General features: G+C 38.8%; 4 protein-coding genes across 6 annotated transcripts; 1 reads left to right on the forward strand and 3 right to left on the reverse strand.

Moving 5' to 3' along the window:
• Nucleotides 1–808: 808 nt before the first annotated feature.
• Nucleotides 809–6428, reverse strand: LOC146366279 (KH domain-containing, RNA-binding, signal transduction-associated protein 1-like). Of its 2 annotated transcripts, XM_084915495.1 has the most exons (11): nucleotides 6066–6428; nucleotides 5484–5611; nucleotides 5193–5309; nucleotides 4960–5106; nucleotides 4720–4844; nucleotides 3700–3967; nucleotides 3536–3612; nucleotides 3338–3402; nucleotides 3023–3199; nucleotides 1104–1167; nucleotides 809–1022 (listed from the first exon to the last, which is right to left on the reverse strand). In XM_084915495.1, exons 1-9 carry the CDS (start codon nucleotides 6229–6231, stop codon nucleotides 3090–3092), a joined length of 1203 nt encoding a protein of 400 aa, XP_084771621.1. In that variant the 5' UTR covers nucleotides 6232–6428; the 3' UTR covers nucleotides 809–1022; nucleotides 1104–1167; nucleotides 3023–3089. The 2 variants fall into 2 exon arrangements, with proteins under 2 accessions (XP_084771621.1, XP_084771620.1); XM_084915494.1 differs by having other exon boundaries at nucleotides 1104–3199.
• A 740-nt stretch (nucleotides 6429–7168) lies between these two features.
• Nucleotides 7169–14157, reverse strand: zbtb8os (zinc finger and BTB domain containing 8 opposite strand). The gene is made up of 7 exons (XM_084915500.1): nucleotides 13687–14157; nucleotides 12461–12485; nucleotides 12251–12372; nucleotides 12047–12129; nucleotides 10276–10328; nucleotides 9849–9885; nucleotides 7169–9729 (listed from the first exon to the last, which is right to left on the reverse strand). The coding sequence occupies exons 1-7, from the start codon at nucleotides 13766–13768 to the stop codon at nucleotides 9643–9645; spliced, it is 489 nt and encodes a 162-aa protein (XP_084771626.1). The 5' UTR covers nucleotides 13769–14157; the 3' UTR covers nucleotides 7169–9642.
• A 59-nt stretch (nucleotides 14158–14216) lies between these two features.
• On the forward strand, nucleotides 14217–19003 carry LOC146366281 (histone-binding protein RBBP4). The gene is made up of 11 exons (XM_084915493.1): nucleotides 14217–14361; nucleotides 14778–14925; nucleotides 15016–15161; nucleotides 15901–16074; nucleotides 16179–16294; nucleotides 16422–16582; nucleotides 16678–16804; nucleotides 16883–16960; nucleotides 17494–17628; nucleotides 18189–18299; nucleotides 18432–19003. The coding sequence occupies exons 1-11, from the start codon at nucleotides 14346–14348 to the stop codon at nucleotides 18492–18494; spliced, it is 1275 nt and encodes a 424-aa protein (XP_084771619.1). The 5' UTR covers nucleotides 14217–14345; the 3' UTR covers nucleotides 18495–19003.
• On the reverse strand, nucleotides 18862–21114 carry LOC146366282 (syncoilin-like). Of its 2 annotated transcripts, XM_084915497.1 has the most exons (5): nucleotides 20960–21114; nucleotides 20245–20726; nucleotides 19470–19880; nucleotides 19276–19400; nucleotides 18862–19195 (listed from the first exon to the last, which is right to left on the reverse strand). In XM_084915497.1, exons 2-5 carry the CDS (start codon nucleotides 20716–20718, stop codon nucleotides 19156–19158), a joined length of 1050 nt encoding a protein of 349 aa, XP_084771623.1. In that variant the 5' UTR covers nucleotides 20719–20726; nucleotides 20960–21114; the 3' UTR covers nucleotides 18862–19155. The 2 variants fall into 2 exon arrangements, with proteins under 2 accessions (XP_084771623.1, XP_084771622.1); XM_084915496.1 differs by having other exon boundaries at nucleotides 18862–19400.
• Nucleotides 21115–21701: the final 587 nt, after the last annotated feature.

Here is a 21701-nt window from a genome sequence, read left to right on the forward strand (position 1 = left end):
TGTACAGATCAGTCTGCAATAACTGTAATGCATCTCTGTATAATTTTATAGCTTTGCTTGACTGTTTTACATTCGTGAATAATACTGCCAGTTACCAACTGTTTTACAAAAAAAAACCCAAAACCTAGCCCATCCAAACCTTTTTACATTTTGCAGTAGTTCAGTCATTCTACAGATGCTGCAATATAGTACTCAAACTTACTTAGTTATAGCTGTAAAACCCTAATGAAACATTTCAATATTGCCTCATTGGTAAATAAAACTGAATATATATTTTAAGCTCAGGTTTTAAAACGTCACATATTCTATTCCTGTAGCTTAGATCACGTAAAACCAGCATAACAATGTTTGTTTCACGTAGAAAAGCTAAGGAAAAAACAATGGAGCCTAACTGATGTTAAAATTACTGAGTGGGAGGAATTAGTGTTAAATAGACTGTAAAAGCAGCCTTTGGTCTTGATGCAAAGAGAGGACACTTAAAGGGATCATTAGTCTAAAAGCCAAAAATCTAGATTAACAGACTACTTTTCCACATTTACTGGTGCCCTGCCAAACAAAAACCTCATTACAGCTCATGTGTAGATGGATGTTAGATTAGATCTTGCAAGAAAAATCTCAGTCTTGCACATACATGTTTAGAAAAGTGTGTCCAATATCCAAAGATTAAATTCTCATAATTAAAAAGGGACAAAAATGAATGGCTTTCACTTTAAAAATATCGTTTTATTGATTTACTTCATGAGATAATGACAAACATCCTGTCAGCTCATTAACATAAAGAATAATAAAGGCACCATCAATAGAAATCTGTCATTTATGTTCTTTTATTGTTAAATAAAAATGCAGTTAAAAAGAGTAAAATCTGTACAGATTCAAGAACGAGCATTCACTTAATGCCCGTACACCCATCAATGCTAAAGCAATCTTACACAAAAGTCAAGCTCTCTCTCTCAGTCCCTGACAGACGACTCGGTCTCAGAGACACTGCAAGGCCTCTGCTCTTTCCAGGAACGTCAATGGACCTGCTAACGACAGAAAGGAGAACTTAATCAGACGTAACACAACAAAGCCAACACTTATGTGACAATTTCCATTCAACTGACCTTAAAAGGTCTGCCAACGCCGGAGTTCAATATATCAACTGCACCTACACAGTTCTCAGACAACCTAAGAGGAGAAAACTAAATGAGATCTGGAACTCACAAGTGCCAACACTCAGACACAGCAGGTAAAAACATGCAAACTAATTTTATATTAAAGTATCATGCAACTCAAGCATTTTTTTTCCTTTCGTCTCCACCAATGAGTTTTACGGCTTTGAGAGTGCTACTAGTAATTTTCATTTAATCTACAATCTATAGAATTATCAAGATGGTAATAAGTATTAGGTGAAATGAATGGGCAATTCTCGTTTTGTTTCTTTTTAAATTTGAGCAAGAGTTGCATCAACACCATATTGTTTTGTGCGGCTTATTTGGCCTGGAATGAACTACTAATAGCATAATTTTGTAATTAAAAATATGTTTTGGATGACTTGCATTACTTGGATGTTTTGCACAGAAAAAAAAAAAAAAAAAAAATCTAAAATGAGTGTTGGGGTTAGTTTTACCTTCTTGTGGCGATCTTTAGGCTTTTAGAATCCTCTCCCTCTGCGATTTTTTTCTTTTATAAAAACCAGCCAGCATGACTTTGCATCAAAGTCAAGTAAGATCCCTGCAAGCTTGATTTGAAATACTGTTGAAATTCGGTTATTTCAAGCGGCTGAAGATGCACGGCTCTCTTGAGAGCTTGAAGAGATGCACTAACTAAAGGTTAAATGACAATACATGTTCAAGCACTAATATCACTTTCAAGTCAAACATGTATTTGGCAGCACATTACCTCAAGGAACGATGAGCTTTATTTAATTTCAGTCCCCCCCCCCCTTTTTTTTTGTTAAGGTGTCATTACAAGTGGCATTTAGATAAAATTTTGAAGACAGGCGAAGAGGATAGACTTCTTGTAGAAAAAACAAAACCCAAAACAAAAAACCAAACACTGCTTTTGAATTTTAAAAATCAAAGTTGACGTGTATACATACAGCTTATTCAGCATTGTTGAAAACCACTGAGGACCATTTTCACAAACTGGAGATAATCCTTTGGTACAACAAAGGCAAAAATACCATGTTTAGGTTGATTAAAAAGAAACTAGAAACTTTATTGAAACACGCACTGCAGAAAGACATTGTTTTTTTGGGGATGTGTTTAGTTACCTATTTAGTCAAAAGGTACACAAGCATTAAGCATTTTGGAGACGGCACGACTTAAGCATACACAGTTTTCCTAAGGTTATATACAAAAAGACCGAGTTGGCTGTAGTCTTACGTACACAGTAAGTTATTAATCCTTCAAGCTTTACAAGAATTAGTCGATCAGCGATGATTTTGCAAGTAATAGAGCGACTTTTCATAAAATACCAATTGTAAAAGGGTGGCAGAAAATAAAGGCCTTTATTCTTTGTCAAATGGATTTCTACAGTTATTTTTTGTTTATTTGCTCTTTGGGAGTAAAGTCACATAACTAGATTTGTAATGCAATATAAACAAATAAGACCGTTTTAATCAAAATGGTTCTATTTGAGTTTGCAACTAAATCCGTTTAAGTTATTATAAATTTACAAATAGAGTCATTATGAATAATTTCTGTCCAGTCATGAAGGACTTTTTTTTTTTTTTTTACAAAACAAATGCAGCCTATGTGAGAAGATTTTAATCGCCACAATCACAGTTTGTGCAGGAACAAAAATATTTACCATCAAATATCTACCAAAAAAAAAAACGAAACTAAAAAAGTCATTTTGTTAGTTCTGTTTATGTCACTAAGACCTTAACTACGCAACTGAAACATAAACAATAGGGAGAAAAATGTTGCTCCTCTGGCACTAGGATACATCCAACAAAATGTCCTAGGTTTAAAAAAAAATAAAATAAAAAGAATGTTTTAAATAAAACCATTAACAAAGGAAACGAGAGGGAAATTACTTTTGTAAAGTCAAGCGTGAGTTACAATCGGAGACAGTTGCCACTGCAACTCTCTACCAGTAGTTGTTCAGTATCTTGGGTAAGGATGCTCTCTGTACGATCCCTTCGCCTGCCTAGATGGAGGGGCCTTGCCTCCAGCCCCGGCACCGGACCACGAGTTGTCCCAATCATCTTGAGCTACAAGAAGTCACAGAAAAGCAGGGGAAACAACAAAAAAAAAAAAAAAGAAAAAAAAAGAAAGAAAGATGCAAACATCAGCTAAAAGTCTGAAAGCAATAAAGCAAAAATAAAGATACGTGCGATTTAAAGACTTACCATAACCGGCCTCATATGATGGATCCTGGGCTTCACCGTGTCCATAATCATAATACTCTGTATCCCTGGGGGCACATCACCAACAAGGGTTAAGACGGTATACTTAAATTATTAATTAAATTAAATACTTTATTTAAAACAAAACAACAACAAAAACACACATTAAGAGGCATGTTACATAAATTAAACTTGACTTACGCAGGTGCAGAAGGCTGGCTATAATAATTATCATATCCCTCATATGCCGGCTCTGCATAAGAGTCATCATATGCAGGCTAGACAGAAAGAAAAGAGGCAACATCAATAATCTGCGCCATTCCCATTCATGCCAAAAATGCTGTCAAATAGGATTCAGGACTTACATAATCCTCATAAGCATCAGGCTTTGACCCTGTTGCTGAAGGTGGAACCTGATGTTGCTGGTGAGACAAGGCTGCCGAGGGGAGCATCCTGGGAGCCCCTGCTGCAGGCGGTCTGGAGCGAGGAGCAGAGCCTCCTCTAGTAGGAGCAGAAGGAGGTCCACCCCGACCAGACGGAGCACCTCTTGGTGCACCACCTCGCCCCGGTGCTCCGCGTGGAGCCCCACCGCGCATCGCTCCTCGAGGAGCCCCACGTGGCATTCCTCGGCCCCTGTGCAATGTTAAATCAGAACCATTAACCTACTTAGCCAAACCAGATGCAAAAAACATACTTCATGTTAGTGTTCCTGCAGCTTTCAACTGAAAACTAAGACACATTTTAGTTTACTGAGAAACATTTGTAATTTTAAGTTTGTGTGAATCTTACAAGACTCTAGTTGCACATCTGCAGCAAGCACATATTCAACCCGTTAAGGCACACTAAATAATGTGGATTGCACAACACTGGTCATTATATTCTTCATTTCCAGTTAATACTTGTACAGCTGCTGTTAGTGTGTGTGTGTGTGTGTGTGTGTATATATATATATATATATATATATATATATATATTCTTCATACATTCTTATATAGTTCTATACGGTGTATTGTGTATTTGTTGTACAGTTATTTTATTTTTCAACTTTAATTTATATATTTTATCTTATTCTTTCCCAGTTAAATTTACCCTTCATTCTAATTTGTGTTGTACAGTTATTTCATTTTTAACTTTAATTTTTATATTTTATTCCTTCCTAGTTAAATTTACCCTTTTTAATTTTCATATTTATTTCCTATCTTATTCATAGCCTTTTCTTTTTTCTTTAGGTCACGAGCAGTTGTCTAAGCATTTCACTGCATATTGTACTGTGTATGACTGTGTACGTGACAAATAAAATTTGAATTTCAAATTTGAATTTGAAATTATTTTCAGGTAAGTGTGTTACCAGACACAACATGTATGTCGCAGATTCCGGCACATACCTTGGTCCTCCAGCACCAGGTGGTCCACCTCTGCCCCTTCCTAGAGGACCACCTCGCCCCCTCGAACCATCCTGGGATCCATTCAGGAACAGTGGATCCATGTATGGATCATGCTCACCAGGTTCCTGTTCATGTGGCAACAAACAAACATGCATACCATTACTGCAGAGCAGTGAGGAATCAGTGGATCTCTGTTAGAAAGTTTGATTCTTGCATCAAGAGGTCTCTCCGCACACATACCGGGATAAGGAACTTCTTCACCTCCTCCATGGCGTGAGCCATGCGCAGGTACGCTTCTGGTATGGGTGCCGTCACCTCGATGAACACATGCAGTTCCATGGCGAGGTGAGCATATTTAGCCTCACCCCCCTTTCTAAATTCTTCCTCCTAAAAACAATGAGCGCACAAAACTCTATAGCCAGAGGAGTGATGCAGGGCAATAAGACAGAAGCAAAGGAGACCGTTAGACAAACCTTGTTCTTGTCCCTCATGGAACCTTTACCCAGAACTGAAATCTTTGCTCCGGTGTCCTCTTGCAGCCTCTTGATCGTGCTACCCTGAGGTCCCAAAAGCTTTCCCACAAAGTTGACCTGCAACAAATTCATAATTCACGTGAGCACCTCAGAGTCACCCCTCTTCCCCAAAAGGGGAAGAAAAAAAACTAATTAAGTAGAGTGTGAGAAATCAGTACAATTAATAATCCGTTAGATCAGCTGATTGACTCGCCTAGGTGGTTAGGGCTATGTAAATGAGAAAAGACATACCCTAGGGTACTGCTTGGTGGGAATGAGGACACGCTCCTTGAGCTTCAGATTCTTGGTTGCAAACAGGTCCAGGTAGGTTTCCTTCTCAGGCTCTTTCTTGGTTTCACCTTTCTGGATCCTCTCAATCTCTGCGGGAATTAAACACGATTAAAAAGCTGACATTCATGAACAAATGCATTTCAAATAATAGACGAAAGCTATTTTTTTCAGATATGGGTTACGATTCCCTGCGTCATCCGAAGATGAAACGGCAGGTAAAGCTTTGCATGCATTCGGGTTGTAGTTAGCAAATAGTCGCCTCGAAATCGCAGCTGTTCGTCGTTAAGTATCGGTGTTAGCTGATGACTGAACACGATTAAAATCCCATCAGAACCGTTGAGAGCAAGTGATTTAATTACACAGCTTCAAATACACACTGGACAACGACCTGACCCACATCGCTATCAACCACGTGCTTAATGCGCCATTGTTCAGGCCTCTCGACTCGGCTAAGAAGGGACAAAACAAAAAAAAAAAAACAGGCCCCGACTCGAGCCAACTAGCCCGGGTTAGCCTTTATGTTAAAGCAAATAGCGACATTACCTGCAGATATGAGTTTCATTGCATGCGTGAACGATGAATCCAGGCTGTCCTTTTCCGCCAGGAGCTCCGGGAGGTACTTAGTGTCTTCCATTTTGATCTTATTCTCTGCTGGGCTTGACTCTACGGCGGGCTCTATGTTGCTCTTATTAGCATTCGCTTGGCTCATAACGCGCGAACGAAGCTCGGCTCAGTTCGTTAAGCTTCTCCCCTTTAAAACGAAAATGCAACAACAAGGAAAACGGTGTAGTTAGTAAAGGGCCCACCGGCGTCTTCTCCGCTGCAAGTCGTTGCACTCTTCCTCAGCAGACAAAGGAGGGATGGCGCAGCTGCATTTCAGTGAGGGGAGGAGGGAACCCGGAAGGCGACAGTGACGTCACTGCAATAAGCTCCAGAGCCCTGATTACCTGCTGTTACAGCACTGTGCCAAAGTCAGAGCAAACCTTGTTTTATTGTCTGTTTTTTCATTTATTTGAGGGGATTTCTTAGGTACTTTACCCAAACTTATGATCCATTCATTGAAATTTTATCTTTAGGCTCTTTCTTAATAGCAGCCTGTTGCAAAAACACAAAATTTGTGCGTATTTCTTTACTTGATTTTATGGAAAATTCCAAAGAAACCACGGTTGAAGGGATAAAACAAGGAGCTATTATCGCAAACTTGATACTTCTCAGCACGGTGTGGAGTGTGCTCTGAGAAAACTTTGAGGAAAATCGAGGACAAAAAAAGGGTAGTATTTAAGGCTAAACAGCCATCTACAGCAGATGAATGGTATATGAAAGCAATGTCCTTAACAGCGGGGGGAATCCAGCATAGACCTGACACAGGACCTGAGAGATGCATTTTAGTTCACAGAAGCCTCAAAGCCTGGTCTCAGTGGTAGAGTGGCCATAAGAAGCCATTCTCAAGGAAGGGAAACATGGAGAAAAGGGCTGAGGCATGCCAAATTACATGAGACCTGCACAGTGGTAGCATGTTTTACTGATGATCTTATCAGAGAACAGAACAAAAAAAAAAAGCATCCAACAACCAAAGAAGAGCTTTGAATGTCCTTCACGAAGCAGGAAATTGTAGTCTGACGAAATCAACCAGTACAAGACACAAATGATCTTTGGGTTCTTTAATCTGAGTTTTAAAATTAGTATTCAGATAACAAAAATAAAGAAACTTGAAAATAAATTAGTTCAGACAGTTCTCACAAGCATACAGCAAACACCACTACACACCATTTACCCACATCTACAATAGTCTGGATTATGACATAAGTTATTGTAAAATGTCACAACAAAGTTTTGAAATTCAATACATACAAACTGTCCAGTGCATCAGTCCAGAGCATCATCAAAACAGACCACACGGGTTTTCAAAGGCCAGCTCCGTTTACAAACAATGCTCAAACAATTTCCCACAATTCTCAAACGAACGAGCTTGTACTTCCTGAAAACATCTCTGCATATAAACGTCAAACCATATATCTGAAACTATTTCATGTTATTTCCAACAAGTCTTTAATGCAAGTTAAATTAATTGCGGTGTGACACTGCAAAAAATAAAATGAAATAAGTAAAAATATCTGTTTATTTACTTACTTGAGTTGATGAACTTGAATATTTGTAAATTTATCTGTCATAGGAATGATTTTACGCAATTTACAAATAATTATTTAAAACGCTTTATTAATGTTCCTTTCACTGCGTTGTTTTTCTTTTTCTTGTCTTTTTTAAACCTCCATTTATTCTTCCACATAATACATCACCAAATATAAACGATGTGCAAATAAACATATACATACCCCAAACACTTCTCAATTCTATTTCTCGGTTGCAAACAGCTCTTAAAACATCTTTATATATAAATCTATATATAAATTATTGTCTTTCCTCATTTGTATAGTTAAAGACTATTTTTCCACAAGAAAAAAAATCAAATTAAAACATTTTGATTTCCCATTCTAAACTCCTTCCGTGTTGGATATTTGTTCATTTATGTCCTGCTTGAAATGATTCCTCACATTTTTCCATCTGCTCCAGTTGCATTTAATTCCAATTCCTGTGTAACTTTGACCTCTAGTTATTTCAGCTTATCTTTCTGTTACAGAGCTTTGTATATTCTCCTCTTGTTTTTTGTTGTTGTTTTTTGGAAACACAGTGATATCAGATAGTTAGCTCTCAAGTATAGATCCCTGAGCCTGTACCCAGTATGGTAATTGGATAATCTGGTCCGGTTCTAATCCTTTCTTATTTTTCTGTAACATAATTTGTAATGATTTAAGCTCTCAACTATCAGCTCACACATCACACATGAATGAGTCAGTTCAGGTTGAATTTTCAGAGGTGCTCGGTGGGCACTGCAGCAAGAAGAAGCTATAATATCAATGCAGATAATGTTCTTTCTCAGTCATCTGAAGCACTACAGGATATACAACGTCCCGTTTTAACACTGTATTCTGTTTTGCCTGGTATGTGTATTTAGTCAATGACCAAAACAGTTCTCTTATACATAGAATACTGCTGCCTGTACTTTCAGTTATTCATGCAGGCAGCTTCTTGGTATTATACCGCATTGTCTGAGACATCTATTGAAAACAAGCTTTGGACGTTTCTTAGAAAAGCTTTGTTCAGTTACTCTCTGGAAATAAGACACAAGCCCAGGCATGAATATCCTGATGTCTAATGCAGGGAAGTGTTTTGTAGAATACGCTCATCTTACATTTGATGTTTCACTGCGCAGCCTTTGCTTTGATCATTCTGCTCAGGTCCTATTTAATTCTTCTGACAGCCTCTCAGCTAAAAAAGTCCAGCCGGGATTAGTAGATGTTGCTGTGATAAGACGAGCTCTACAAATCTAATGCATTTTCAAATACCAGTGATTTTAAATTGGTGTGTAAAAATGGAGTTGAGTTTGCATAATGAATAGCTCAAAATCTGTAAATGTGTTATGATGTACACTCATGTACATTTAATGCAGCTCATATATGTATGAACAGGTTTAAACAGTTCAAAAAGTAGACGCAGTGTACATTTGGAATATTTTGCTGTGTTGAACTCAGTAAGTTGTGCATATTTTTTCCAATTTGATATTCTTTGCTAAAATATAGTGATAAATGATGACCTTTTTGCACTTCTGTCCTATTTAATCGCAACACCTCTATAAAATACTTAAAACTGAGATTTTAAGTTGAAAAACAGGTGACTCAATTCTATGTCAAAGGTAAACATTTGCTTATTTATTTACAATGAGATATAATGCATCAACACACCTTCAAAACCATCACACATAAGAGTAATAATCTCCTAAAATGAAAATTTGAGCTTAAATTTGGTAATTGTGACTTCAAGTGCACAGTTCAAATTCAGTGTATTCCCTCCAAATAATTGATATCCCCACAAGTCTCATTTAAATGTAAGGCTAATTTTAAAATTCTTTTTTAAATTTAAATAAAGAGTTGATCTTACATGCCCCAAAAAAGACAGTACTGGTCAAAAATCAGTGCGTTGAATTAAAAGGCCACTTAAACTGGTCATGTAGGCTTCCCACTTTTACTGAACCAGTGAGTGTGAGCTTCTTCTCACAGTTGTATCAGATATCAATGATGGCAAATATTTCTGGTTTTTCTTTATCGTGGATTTGCATTGCTGAATATGTGATGGCTTTCACCTCAGTTCCCTAGAAGGACAACAAATGACATATAAGTTACTGTAGTTGCGTTGTAGTTTTGTAGAGTTAGTTATTCGTTTTATGTATTTCTTCTAATGAGTGTCATTTTACTTCTTTGTGTGGCTTACCTGTGGGTGCTTTTCCAGAGAAAATTCTTCACCCCACCTTTCATAAACCAAAGAAAAATAAAGCAAAGAAAGTAAATTAAAGAGAAAAATACAGAGAGACAGTAAAACTGAATTTTCTATCTCTGGTAAACTATTTTTTCCCCAAACCCAACCCGTTTAAACCCAGTGATCTTTTTTGTATACTGGAAAAATATGGAACATTTTAAAATTACAAACAGACACCAAAGGACTTTAAACTTTTTTGCATGTCCTTTTCATGATAATCTGAGATAGTGCAGCAGGAATGAATGAGATCAAGTTTGACCTTTGCCTTAAAAACAAATTACAATGTTGTTCCACATTAGCTCGGGTTTGAATTGTACGTAATACTTTTTTAAAATAAATGTCAAGATAACTTCAGTGTTATTGAGGAGGACCCCAAACTTACCCAATGGAGCGAATCTTGAAATGCATTCTGTCAATATGTAAAACTTTGACCTCCTGATGAACAGATATGACACAATTGTTAGCACTTCATAAATGTAGCAACTTCATAACTGTAACGTAAATAAGGAACAGTAGCAAAATTACTTGCAGCCTATAATATTTAAAGATGGTGATTATATTAAAAAAAAGAAGAAAAAAAGATAATATTACCAGTTGTTTTGGGTAAGTTCACCACCACATTTAAAACTAAACAATCATGATCTGATTTAAGTGCAGAGTTTCAGCTTTAATATTAAGGAGTTTAACCAAAGTACAACATTAGGAATTACAGACATTTTTATCCACAGTCTTCCATTATCAGAGGCTCAAATGTAATTGGATAAACTAAAATAAAATTAAATTGCTGCTTGTTTGTGGGTCTCTCTGCCTTCAATTTTATATTCAGTAACTGAAAAGCATGCTCAGCTGGTTACTGACATGGCCATTGAAGAATATCCCATTTCTGTTTCCTTAAGAAACTCTCAATTTGCACTGTGAAACGCAGAATCTGACTGAGTCTGAGCAAGGTGTACGGCCCTGTACACTAAGAATTCATCCAGCTGTTTCTATCAGCAGCCACACCACCAGTACTAACTAGAGGCCCAGTTGAACTGGCAGTCCTACATGCTAATGCCATAACATTGCCTCAACTATGTTTGACAGATGACGTGGCATCTGTGTGATCATGAGCTGTTTCAGTCTGTCTCCTTACTTTTGTGAGCAGGCTCTTTGTTTTCTTTTATGTTCTAATCTGATGTCCTTGTTGCTGAGTGTAACCAGTGGTTTCCACCTTGCTGTAAATCCTCTGTTTCCATTCATGAAGTTGTCAAGGTCTGCAATCAAAAGACAACGGCACGCCTACCTCCTCGACAGTGTTCTTCTCTATGTGTTGTGAAGTGGTTTTACTTAATCCAGGAAAGATTTCTTCAATCATCAACTTTAGTTGTCTTCTGTGGTCTTTCAAGGCTTTTGATGTTGCTGAGCTGGCCAGATGATTCATTCATTATTTTACAGAATGACCACATTGTTGATTTGACCACTTACTAAAGTTTTTTTCCATTTCCTTTGTAGGTTTATTTTATTTTTTATTTTTTTCCAGACTAAGATGGCTTCCTTCACATGCGTCGACCACTCTTTGGACCTCACATTGAGAGCTCCAGTAAAAAGCTATAAAATGCAAAAATAAACTTATATAATCAAATCCAGACCATTGTAGTCATTTTGTCTTGAAGTAATCAGGAAGAAGGCCTCAACAGGCCACGAAACAGCTTGGAAGTCAATTGTCCAATTACTTTGGAGAATCTGAAAATAAGCGACTGTGTATATAATTCTTGAATAGTGATGCAGTATTTCTGTTAAACCCTTGAATTAAAACTAAAATTGCTTCGGGGAGTGTATAGAGGCAAAATGACAAAAACAGGGTCAAAATACTTATGGATCTGTTTCATTGGGCCTATAAAAATGTGGCTTGACATAGAATTTGGAGATGGTTAAGATAGCAATACATGTTTCTTTCTGTCCTGCTTTCATAGCAATCTATGAAGTCTATATTATTTTTCCATGTCAAGGAAAGATTTTATACTTACCCATTTAAGTCATAATTTATATCAAAACTGATCTATTTTATAAAGACTCAGGTCTCAAATGCTATTGCAAACAAAAACAGATATGCAATCAATGTAAAGAAGTTTAAAGTACATGTTAAGTAATACGCAAGTGACCAAGATACTCACCCTGGGAATAAAGAAAAGATCTGCACTAAACTTGTATAACCAATCATCTAGGAAGTGGAAGAGAAGCGACTCCATGTCTTCACCTTTTAGGAACAAAAACATACACACAGACTTTAGCTGATCTGCTCTGCAAACAGCCAGACTGAGACAGGTAGAAAGTAGGTACAACTGGAGTCAGTTGACATCTTGGTGACAGACTCTCACCCTCCGATTCCACTTCAACTGTATCTATCGGTTCCACCGTCTCTGTGTCCGTCATGTAGCCGAACATGCCCATGGCACACTGCTCAAAGGCTTCCTCCAAAGAGTCTCCCCAAGAGTGAATTCTTGGAAAAGAAAAAAGAAGGGTTTTTTTTGTTAAAGTCTAAGAAAAAACAGAGGAACATGGTTTTACTATACCAAAAAGGTACTCACTGTACATCTGCTGTGTGATCCAGGTCTGAAACGATTAAAAAAAAAAAAAAAAAAAAGAGGCGATATCATGAGTTGACTAAATTAAAGTCCTAAGAAAGTCTTGCCAGTGGCAGCAATCCTGAAATGTCACTAGGTACTTATTTGAACATTTATTTTGAAGAACTACTAAATTTACTTTTTTTTTTTTTTTTTTAAGGTAGCTCTTTAAAACTACAGAATTAGAGCCATGATGGAGCCTTGAGGTACACCGCAGGTTTGTATTTGTATGTACCTTTATTTTGAACATGTTAAAATAGTATAACAACAACAGTTGTAAAAAGAGACAACAAAAGAAAAACAAGAGATTGGTGTAAAACTTGATGGGTTTGTAGCCTCAAGATTAGTTTTCTTGACATGACATGAAGAACGCATAATTGCACGTTTAAAGTAGACTGGCAACATCCATACAACACTGACATAGAAGAACTGGGTGGCTCACTATTGTGCACATTAGTTCTCAGATGTGAGATTTTAACAACAACAAAAAAAAATAGAAACCTGTCACACAGTACAAGAGACATAAATAGGAAGTTGGCAAACCTTCTTTTTTGTTTATAAGTGGCCACACTTGTTGGTGATCAATTAATCAGGTGCATTTGATTAACAGCACCTACCTCCTGCTTACCTGAAAGAGTAAGGTTGTACTACATTTTTCACAGGACTGTATAGTCTCGTGAAAAATAGAATCTCTTTCACCCAAATGTAAAAAAACTGGACATATTAAAGATCTTTTTTGAATTTGAATTTTGAGACAAAATTTAACACGAACAATCCTTTTAGCTCACTGAAATCAAAATTAAACTAGACTTTAGAAACTAGATTTTCTGTGACGTTGTTTTGATAAATCAAGTAATGGTAAAGGAACTATTGGCATTTGAAGTCGGAGTTTTCATTTCCCACGTGGAATTTTCAACTGGAACTCAAAGTACGATCGTGTAGAAAAATCAGGATTTGTTTTTCGCCTTGAGAACAATACGTCACAGTTTATTTGTTTGTTTGTTTTTTCGTTCAAAAGCACCGCTCCCACACGTTTATGAACAGAGCCCAGTTATAGTCGGGGTGATTGTTGGTGGTGACATGAGGGGGCGGTCCAGCTTAAAATATTGACAACTCGGAAATTTAGACTTCCATTGAAACCAGCATCGTGGTTGGTGCTCCGACTTTAAGTATCATAACTTCGCACTTACATTCATATTTCTTGTTGATCGGCGGGTATTTGGATTTGACAGCTTCCTGTGCCTCTGTCAAGTCTAACACACGATCGTCCATTGTAGATTGAAGCTTGTTGAAAAAGGCAGACGTTTATCTAGACCATGTCCGTGTGTTCTTCTTGAATTTCCGGGCAGGCTTGACTCACCGTACTGCTTCCGTGAAAGACGAAGAACGCTTATTTTTTCTTCGCTCTCCTTTTTCATTGTTACACAATGGATATATTAACAGAAATAATTAAACAAATAATAAATTGTAAAAAATTACTAGCAATAGGAACCTCTATAGAGTTTATAGAGCATAGACGCTTATGTATATGTTATAGAGCTCCTCCTTGCAAAACAGGGCATTCAGCTGTCATGAAAAAATGTCCAACTTATTCAAAACGGCGTAAATGCTACCTATTATTAGTAGTATCGTTATCGTTTGCAAATACCGGAAGTTACTTTTTTTTTTGGCACGGCACCGGATGTAGTAATGTGTCGCGTAACGACTTCCTGTCGGTTTTGTCGTCGACTCTGATTGGCTAGGCGCGTTCTATGGAGTTGGCGCCATTGCGAGCCGTCGTGCTGTCTTCTGAGCGCTCTCCCTAAAAATTACTTCTTTTTGTCATTAGTAGCGGTATTATAACCACGCAATGGCTGATAAAGACGGTAAGGACGTCTACGTATTTTAATGAGAACGTTATTTATGTGTGTGTGCTGTCAAGAGTGACAGAAAATGCGAATCAGGATGTAGCGGCGGTGGTTGGCGCGCCAGCCAGCATCACCTTTCATTGTTAGAAAGCACTCAGCTAGCTGTTAGCTGATGTTAGCATTAGCTGCTAACACGCCGGTAAAAAGGGTTTTAAACCAGTGCAGTCAGATATACTGCCCCGCTATAATAACATTCAGAAAGACTGTATTATTTATTTATATGGGCGACAGCTGCTCTAGCATTGTGTGCTACTGTTACTTTATTGATAAAATCAACTAAAATGCTAGGAAGGAAAAGATTTCCTCAAGTAGCTGCTGCATATGTTTGTAAATTTGACTATAACGTAGCTTTGTGTTAAATGTTACTGTTGCAGCGGCTTTTGATGACGCTGTGGAGGAAAGGGTGATCAATGAGGAGTATAAGATTTGGAAGAAGAACACCCCTTTCCTCTATGATCTGGTCATGACCCATGCTCTGGAGTGGCCAAGCCTCACTGCTCAGTGGCTCCCAGATGTCACCAGGTAAATGGGAGTTCTGCAACACCTTTTCAGGCTCCAAGTCACAACAAGAGATTGTAGCAGATACGTAAATGTCATGCGATATGTCCACAGACCAGAGGGAAAGGACTACAGTGTGCACAGGCTGGTTCTGGGGACCCATACTTCTGATGAGCAGAATCACCTCGTAATTGCCAGCGTTCAGCTGCCGAATGATGATGCCCAGTTTGATGCTTCACACTATGACAGCGAGAAAGGAGGTGAGAGCATAAAAAGTCCACTGAGAACCTATGTTACAAGAGCACCACCAGTAAGAGATCATAGAATAACTTATAGTTTCATAGTGTTCTCAAGGGGTCTTTACATGCAAAACACGGCAATAACACTTATAAACAGACTAATTCACATGCCTAAGCTGGTTTTGGATGATATTGATTTAATCGATCTAATCCAACTTTAGCACAGTAATACTAGTACACTTCCACCAGAAAATGTTGTTAGACCTGGTGAATGCAGAGAGTTTGGAGGACATTTCAGTAGTCTTTTAATTTTGCACATTGTTAATGTAGCGCTATCCAACTCCTATATAGCTTATTGATAATTGTGTGATGGTGCAGAAAGAACAACATTGTTGGCTATGGGCAACTCTGCTCACAAGAGGAAGGAAAAGGAAGAAACGTATGTATAACAGCATGAATCAAATTTAACCTCATTCAGCGAAGCAAGGGCAATAGTGAATGTCAGCTGAACAAGTAGAATAGTAGGTTACGTACTTTTTAAATCGCTGTTTTAAAGTTCTGTAATATGTTTATCAAACATTTATTAAGAGCAAAACTGGTTAACAGGAACATTGGACATAAAAGACACACTACGTAACTTAAGGGTTGCATTTTTTTGTCTAAATACATAAAAATCCCTGGTGCATAGGTCACCCTAAAACCTGCTTCATGGAATGGAAGAACTTCATGTATCTGTTTTTTTTTATTTTTTTTATTTCAGAGTTTGGAGGTTTTGGATCTGTTAGTGGGAAAATAGAGATTGAGATCAAGATCAACCATGAAGGGGAAGTGAACAGAGCCCGATACATGCCTCAGAATCCTTGCATCATTGCCACCAAGACCCCCACCAGTGATGTGCTAGTCTTTGATTACACAAAGCACCCCTCCAAGCCTGGTAGGTTTGCAGAAAGAACACTTTTTCTTGCATAACCGCATATCATGTGTCGCTGCGTTTGAAGCTCTACAGGCTTTTTAACACTGACATTATTTCTGTTAAAGACCCTTCTGGAGAATGCACCCCAGATCTCCGTCTGAGGGGCCACCAGAAGGAGGGCTATGGCCTCTCATGGAACCCAAACCTTAGTGGCTGTCTCCTTAGTGCTTCTGATGACCATGTAAGAAACCTGTCTTGACATGCCTACCTTATTCTTGTTAAAATGCTTTTTTGTCTTCTATCACATTACAAATCATTTGTTACTTCTTCTTCTTTTTTTTTTTAACATTCGTCTGTGCTCTTTGCAGACTATATGTCTGTGGGATATCAGCACAGTTCCCAAAGAGGGGAAGATTGTGGATGCCAAGACTATCTTCACAGGCCACACTGCTGTGGTGGAGGACGTCTCCTGGCACCTTCTCCACGAATCGCTCTTTGGATCTGTGGCAGATGACCAGAAACTCATGATGTAAGCAGCCTCAGCGATGACTCATTAAAAACAAAGTTGTTGTTCAGTTTCACATTTCTTCCTGACACTGGTGCTTTTGTCTGTTTTTGGAACAGTTGGGACACACGGTCCAACAACACCTCCAAGCCCAGCCATGCAGTGGACGCCCACACTGCTGAGGTCAACTGCCTGTCTTTCAATCCTTACAGTGAGTTCATTCTTGCCACTGGCTCTGCAGATAAGGTGAGGCGTCTTTCTTTCAGACAGTTACAGTGAATAGCATCTTGATACTGTACTGAATCGGCCTCCTTTTACTTGCAGACTGTGGCTCTTTGGGACTTGAGGAACCTGAAGCTGAAGCTTCACTCGTTTGAATCCCACAAGGACGAGATCTTCCAGGTAAGAAGTGAACTTCCTCGCAATAAATCTGTAGTTGTTGTTGTGCAAACTTCGGCTTGAATGTTTCAGCTCACTAACTGCATTGTGGAGTGAGGCTATTTAGGCTGAAATTATGTGTCTGGTGATTAACTAGCTTTTGGCTACAAAAGATGAAATGCAATTGCTATTTATGGTATAATTAAGTTAACAAAAAGACAAACTGTCAGGAAGTTGTTTGCTTTTACAGTTGCATACAAAGTCAATACAATGAGGTGAACTGGTGGAAAACAGTGTTGTCTGATGCAGGAGTTAAAATTTTTCAACTTTGGGAAAAACATTTTTGAGAAAAGGATTGTAGGACTTTGTAGTAACTTGTGAAAATATGTGATGGTGACTTTTTTAAAGCTTTTGGTTGTACACTTGCTTGTACCCTTGGAATTTAGGGTTGAATATTTAATTCTTTGTATAGATATAATATTTACAATTATATTCACCAAAGTACTGCAAGGGGGACTTAATTGCAGAGGTTTCATATCCACATCTTTTTCCAACAGGTTCAGTGGTCTCCTCATAACGAAACCATCCTGGCCTCCAGCGGCACCGACAGACGGCTCAACGTCTGGGACCTCAGTAAGATTGGAGAGGAGCAGTCACCAGAGGATGCTGAGGATGGCCCTCCTGAGCTGCTGGTGAGTTGTGACAATGAGCGGTGGTGATGATGCAGTTTTTCTCAACAAAATGAGCATATTTGTGGTGACGTCAGAGGCTCTATGGACCCACAGTCTCCAGTAAGAGTCTTGTCCAGCAGATGGACTATAGCTCCACCAATGCATGGACTGCAGCTGGTGATGATAGTCATTGTTCTGCTCAGCAGCCTGAGAAATGTCTACTGGCACACGAACTTCTCCACCTGCTGCAGTTTGTAGTTAGTGACGCTGCAGTTTGTAGTTAGTGACCCTGCAGCTTGCAGCGGCTCTGTAGAGCAGTACAAGGACTACTGTCAACAAATGCAATCCATGACAATAGAGTTGGAGTCCAGCAAGCTACATGATTTTTCTAGAGAGGCAGTGGTCACTGCCTTAACAGTGACTTGGTTGGTCTGTTAATAAGGTACCACCACACTGGAAGAGCATGCCTAAGTCTTTGTGTAGGAAATACTGTAATGTTGCTTTCAAACATTGGCTTTGTTTTATTTTTTAAGCTAAATCTTGATCATTGTGCTAAATCTTTCTGCTTCATTTCGTTTCAGTTCATCCACGGAGGACACACAGCTAAGATCTCGGACTTCTCTTGGAACCCCAACGAGCCGTGGGTCATCTGTTCAGTATCAGAGGACAACATCATGCAAGTGTGGCAGATGGTAAAGGCTTTGTAAAGAAAACTCGATCAGTTACAACACAGCGAGGATTTGAATAGTAAAGTGCATTTATTATTAGAACATAGAAGAGCAGTTACATTAAAAATATTTTATTTTTTTGGCAATTATCTGCAGGCTGAAAATATCTACAATGACGAGGACCCAGAAGGTGCTGCAGATTCAGAAGTCCAGGCATGAGTCCGGTCTCCACGTGTCTTCTTCTTTTGACCTGCTCATTAAAAATGGATCCGTTTACCAGCACTGGGTGAAAAAGCGGTCTTTTTAAAATACATTTTGAGCAGCAGTGTTTTGTAGAAAATAAAAGAATAAAATGCTGCCATGTCATCACGTGACATGTTTAAGAAAAGGTCTCTAATGATCAGGTTTTTAGATCTTTTTAGTTTTTCGAACTGAAATCTCACTCGTGATGAAACCACAGACATGTTTATGATCACCTAAGTGTGCATTTTGTTGGTTTTATTTCTTCCATCTTGGTTAGTTGAGCAGAAACATTTCTGTGGAAGATCCATTTTTAAATGTTATTGTACATACTGTAGGTTGATCCTTTTAATTTGCCTGGTATTTGTAGTATGAAATTCCCCCAAATTGTGTTGTCACTTGTATGTGTTTTGTTTTTCTCTTTGCATTTTCTCTGCATCTGATCTTTTGTGTACTTAAGTATATTCATATAAAATATTTACAGTAAAGCTGTTTGCTTTGTTTTCTTGGCACAACATTTTAGATGTTAAGTCGGATGTGAGCGAGTAACAAGACATTAAGTAGACCGCATTTTCAAACATGTAATGTCAGCGTTGTGATTTGGTCTCATGTCTGATGAGGAACCTCTGGAAATTGAAAATTATGACTCTTCCTCTGTAATGTCACTGGGTTCACAGCCCCTATAAGAAAATAAGTTTATTATTCATTTCTTATCTTGACTTTTACTAAGTTAAAGCAGAAATGATTGAGATAAACCCACCTCAGAAATGTCAGCTCTGCTAAAAGGCCATCTTTAAGATCTTCCAAGCCTTTCTTCGATTTTCTCTGAACCTCAAACTCCACTTCTAGTTCTCTCAGAGTCTTTCTTAGTTTCTCCACAGTCTCCTGCATAAAATAAAAACATACTGTCATCTAGTTTTACTGAACATCTGTTCTATCCAACCTCTCTTGTACCTTATGTTGTGCAGTGCTCTCCTGCCGCTCTGTCTCCAAAAGAGTGGTCCTCTGTTCCAGACATGACCTCTGCACCTCCAGCCTCTGTATCTCCTCTCTCAGAGGCTTCAGCCCGGCTCTCAGGTCCACTGCTTGCTCCCTGGTTTTTCTCAAAGCTTCCTCCCCAACCTGCCTTCTCTTCAGCAGAACCATGAGGCGAGGCTCGTACCAGCCTTCCAACATCTTCACACTGCCACTGAGCCTTCGCTGCAGTCTGATGGAGGCCTGGCGACACTGGCTGATGTCACTCATGGCCCTGGGCCTGCAAGGCTTAGTGGCCTGATCACTGAGGGAATTGAGCTGGTTCTGGTGGGCATCCTCCAGCTGCACCAACTCCTGGGTCAGACTTTGAATTTGAGCCTTGAGTTCTTCCTATGAAGAGATGTAAAATAAGAAGGAAAAGTATTAAATTTGATAATGGAGGCTATTTTTACCTGTGGGTAAAATCATTCAGCAAATAAAAGGATCCCATATAGCAAGAGAGTGGAAATGGAAACTACCCAGTAGCTTAGTTGGGTACATGAATTTATCTGAATGCTAATTTCTCCATAGGGTGCAAACAGTAGCTAGAACTAAAACAACAAGAACTCATACTCATGATACTCAAAAAGCTGAAAATTAAACCATAAACAAGCTGCAGCCATGATGACCCCAAGTTTTATATGATGTTGCTATACTAAGCAAACCTACGCTACAGAAGTAAATCATCATTAAATGTAAAGCCTGTGGTTTCTACCTGAGTAACAGCAGACTGAGCCACCTCGTACTCCTGCTCGGCTAGCTTCACCTGGCTCTGGATGCAGTCTCTGGCTGTGGTGAACAGTTTCCTCTTTACCTGTTGCACATCCTCACAAACCGCAACATAATCCAGCTGAGCCAGAGCGAGAAGCCTGCGTGTTCCCTCCAGCTTCGCTCTCAGGTGCCCCACAACTTGCAGCATAGGTTCCTGCAGAACCAGAAGCTCCTGTATCAGCACATCTCTTTGCCTCTCTAGATGGGATACTCGCTGTATGCAGTGCTCAAAGAGTTCACCCAAGCTCTCCATGTCCACCTGTTCTGAGCGTAGAATAGGATCTTGAGCAAATCTACCTAGTGTTTCAGAGTCTGTGCGGTTGCTCGGTGAGATATCTTCAGAAAGTCTCAGCTGCACATGTGAGTCATCAGTAGATAACATGGAGTTTCTATCCTGTACTGAGCTTTGATCATCCATGACAGAATCTAAGAAAACAAGGCGAGAGCCATTAAAAACAGCACCTGGTAAGACTGTGGTTTTCAAAACACTTGTTCCTTTACAGATTGTTTTATATGACAGAGGAATGAACTGTAAAGGCAAACACATCAATCATTCTGATAGCTGTTAAAGTTGAGAGGCTGAAGCGTCACACTACAGAACCTTTCAACCTGTCAAATAATTAAAGAAACAGCTTTTATTAACATAGATGTGTACTTACGTTGACTGGCAGTCCGACTAAATATTCAGGCAGTTACTGTAATAGCACGGTTTTCTGTTAGGAAGAGGTCTGCAGTGTCTGTCTCCAGGAAAACAGAGGCACACTTTGTGTTTATTAATAACACTGGAGGCCTGGGAGAAACTCTATCTAAGACTCTCTCATGGGCTCACAAACCGTGTCAGTGCTGGGAGCAGACTCAGTGTGCTCTGGATGTGGCAGTTAGCGCATGTCCGGACCAGCCCGGGTGCCACAGAGAGCTATATTTACCCTTCTTCACAACCTGTTTCAATGTGTGTTTAAGAAGGTAGTGACATCATGGTGGAAAGCTGAGCTGAGCAATAACTTTCCACAAGTGTACCCCAGACTACCTTACAGGCAAAGGTGTCAACATCAGCAGGACCATGCACGCTTTTCAATTAATATCTTCCTCCAGGACTCAGCTCAGCTGACCAAGTTTGCATGGTTTATGTAACAGTATTTGTTTGAGGTGTTTTGCATACTGCCTATCACACTCCTCGCAGACAAGTGGAAACAAACACACACTCAGACATGTGAATATGGATTTAATGGAGGAGGTGATCTGAAAGATGTGAACATCTTTAAGTAATAAGGTATATTTTTTTAAATTATATAATACTATTAAAATACAAAATTTCATGCTAGTAACGTTAGATATTTTCAAGAATATCCAAAAGGTTAAAGAAGGACAAAGAACATTTTCTTGTATTATTACAGTATTGTG

This window comes from Perissodus microlepis, chromosome 19 (assembly GCF_051167445.1).
Source record: "Perissodus microlepis isolate ML-2025 ecotype Zambia chromosome 19, ASM5116744v1, whole genome shotgun sequence".
Taxonomy (NCBI): domain Eukaryota; kingdom Metazoa; phylum Chordata; class Actinopteri; order Cichliformes; family Cichlidae; genus Perissodus; species Perissodus microlepis.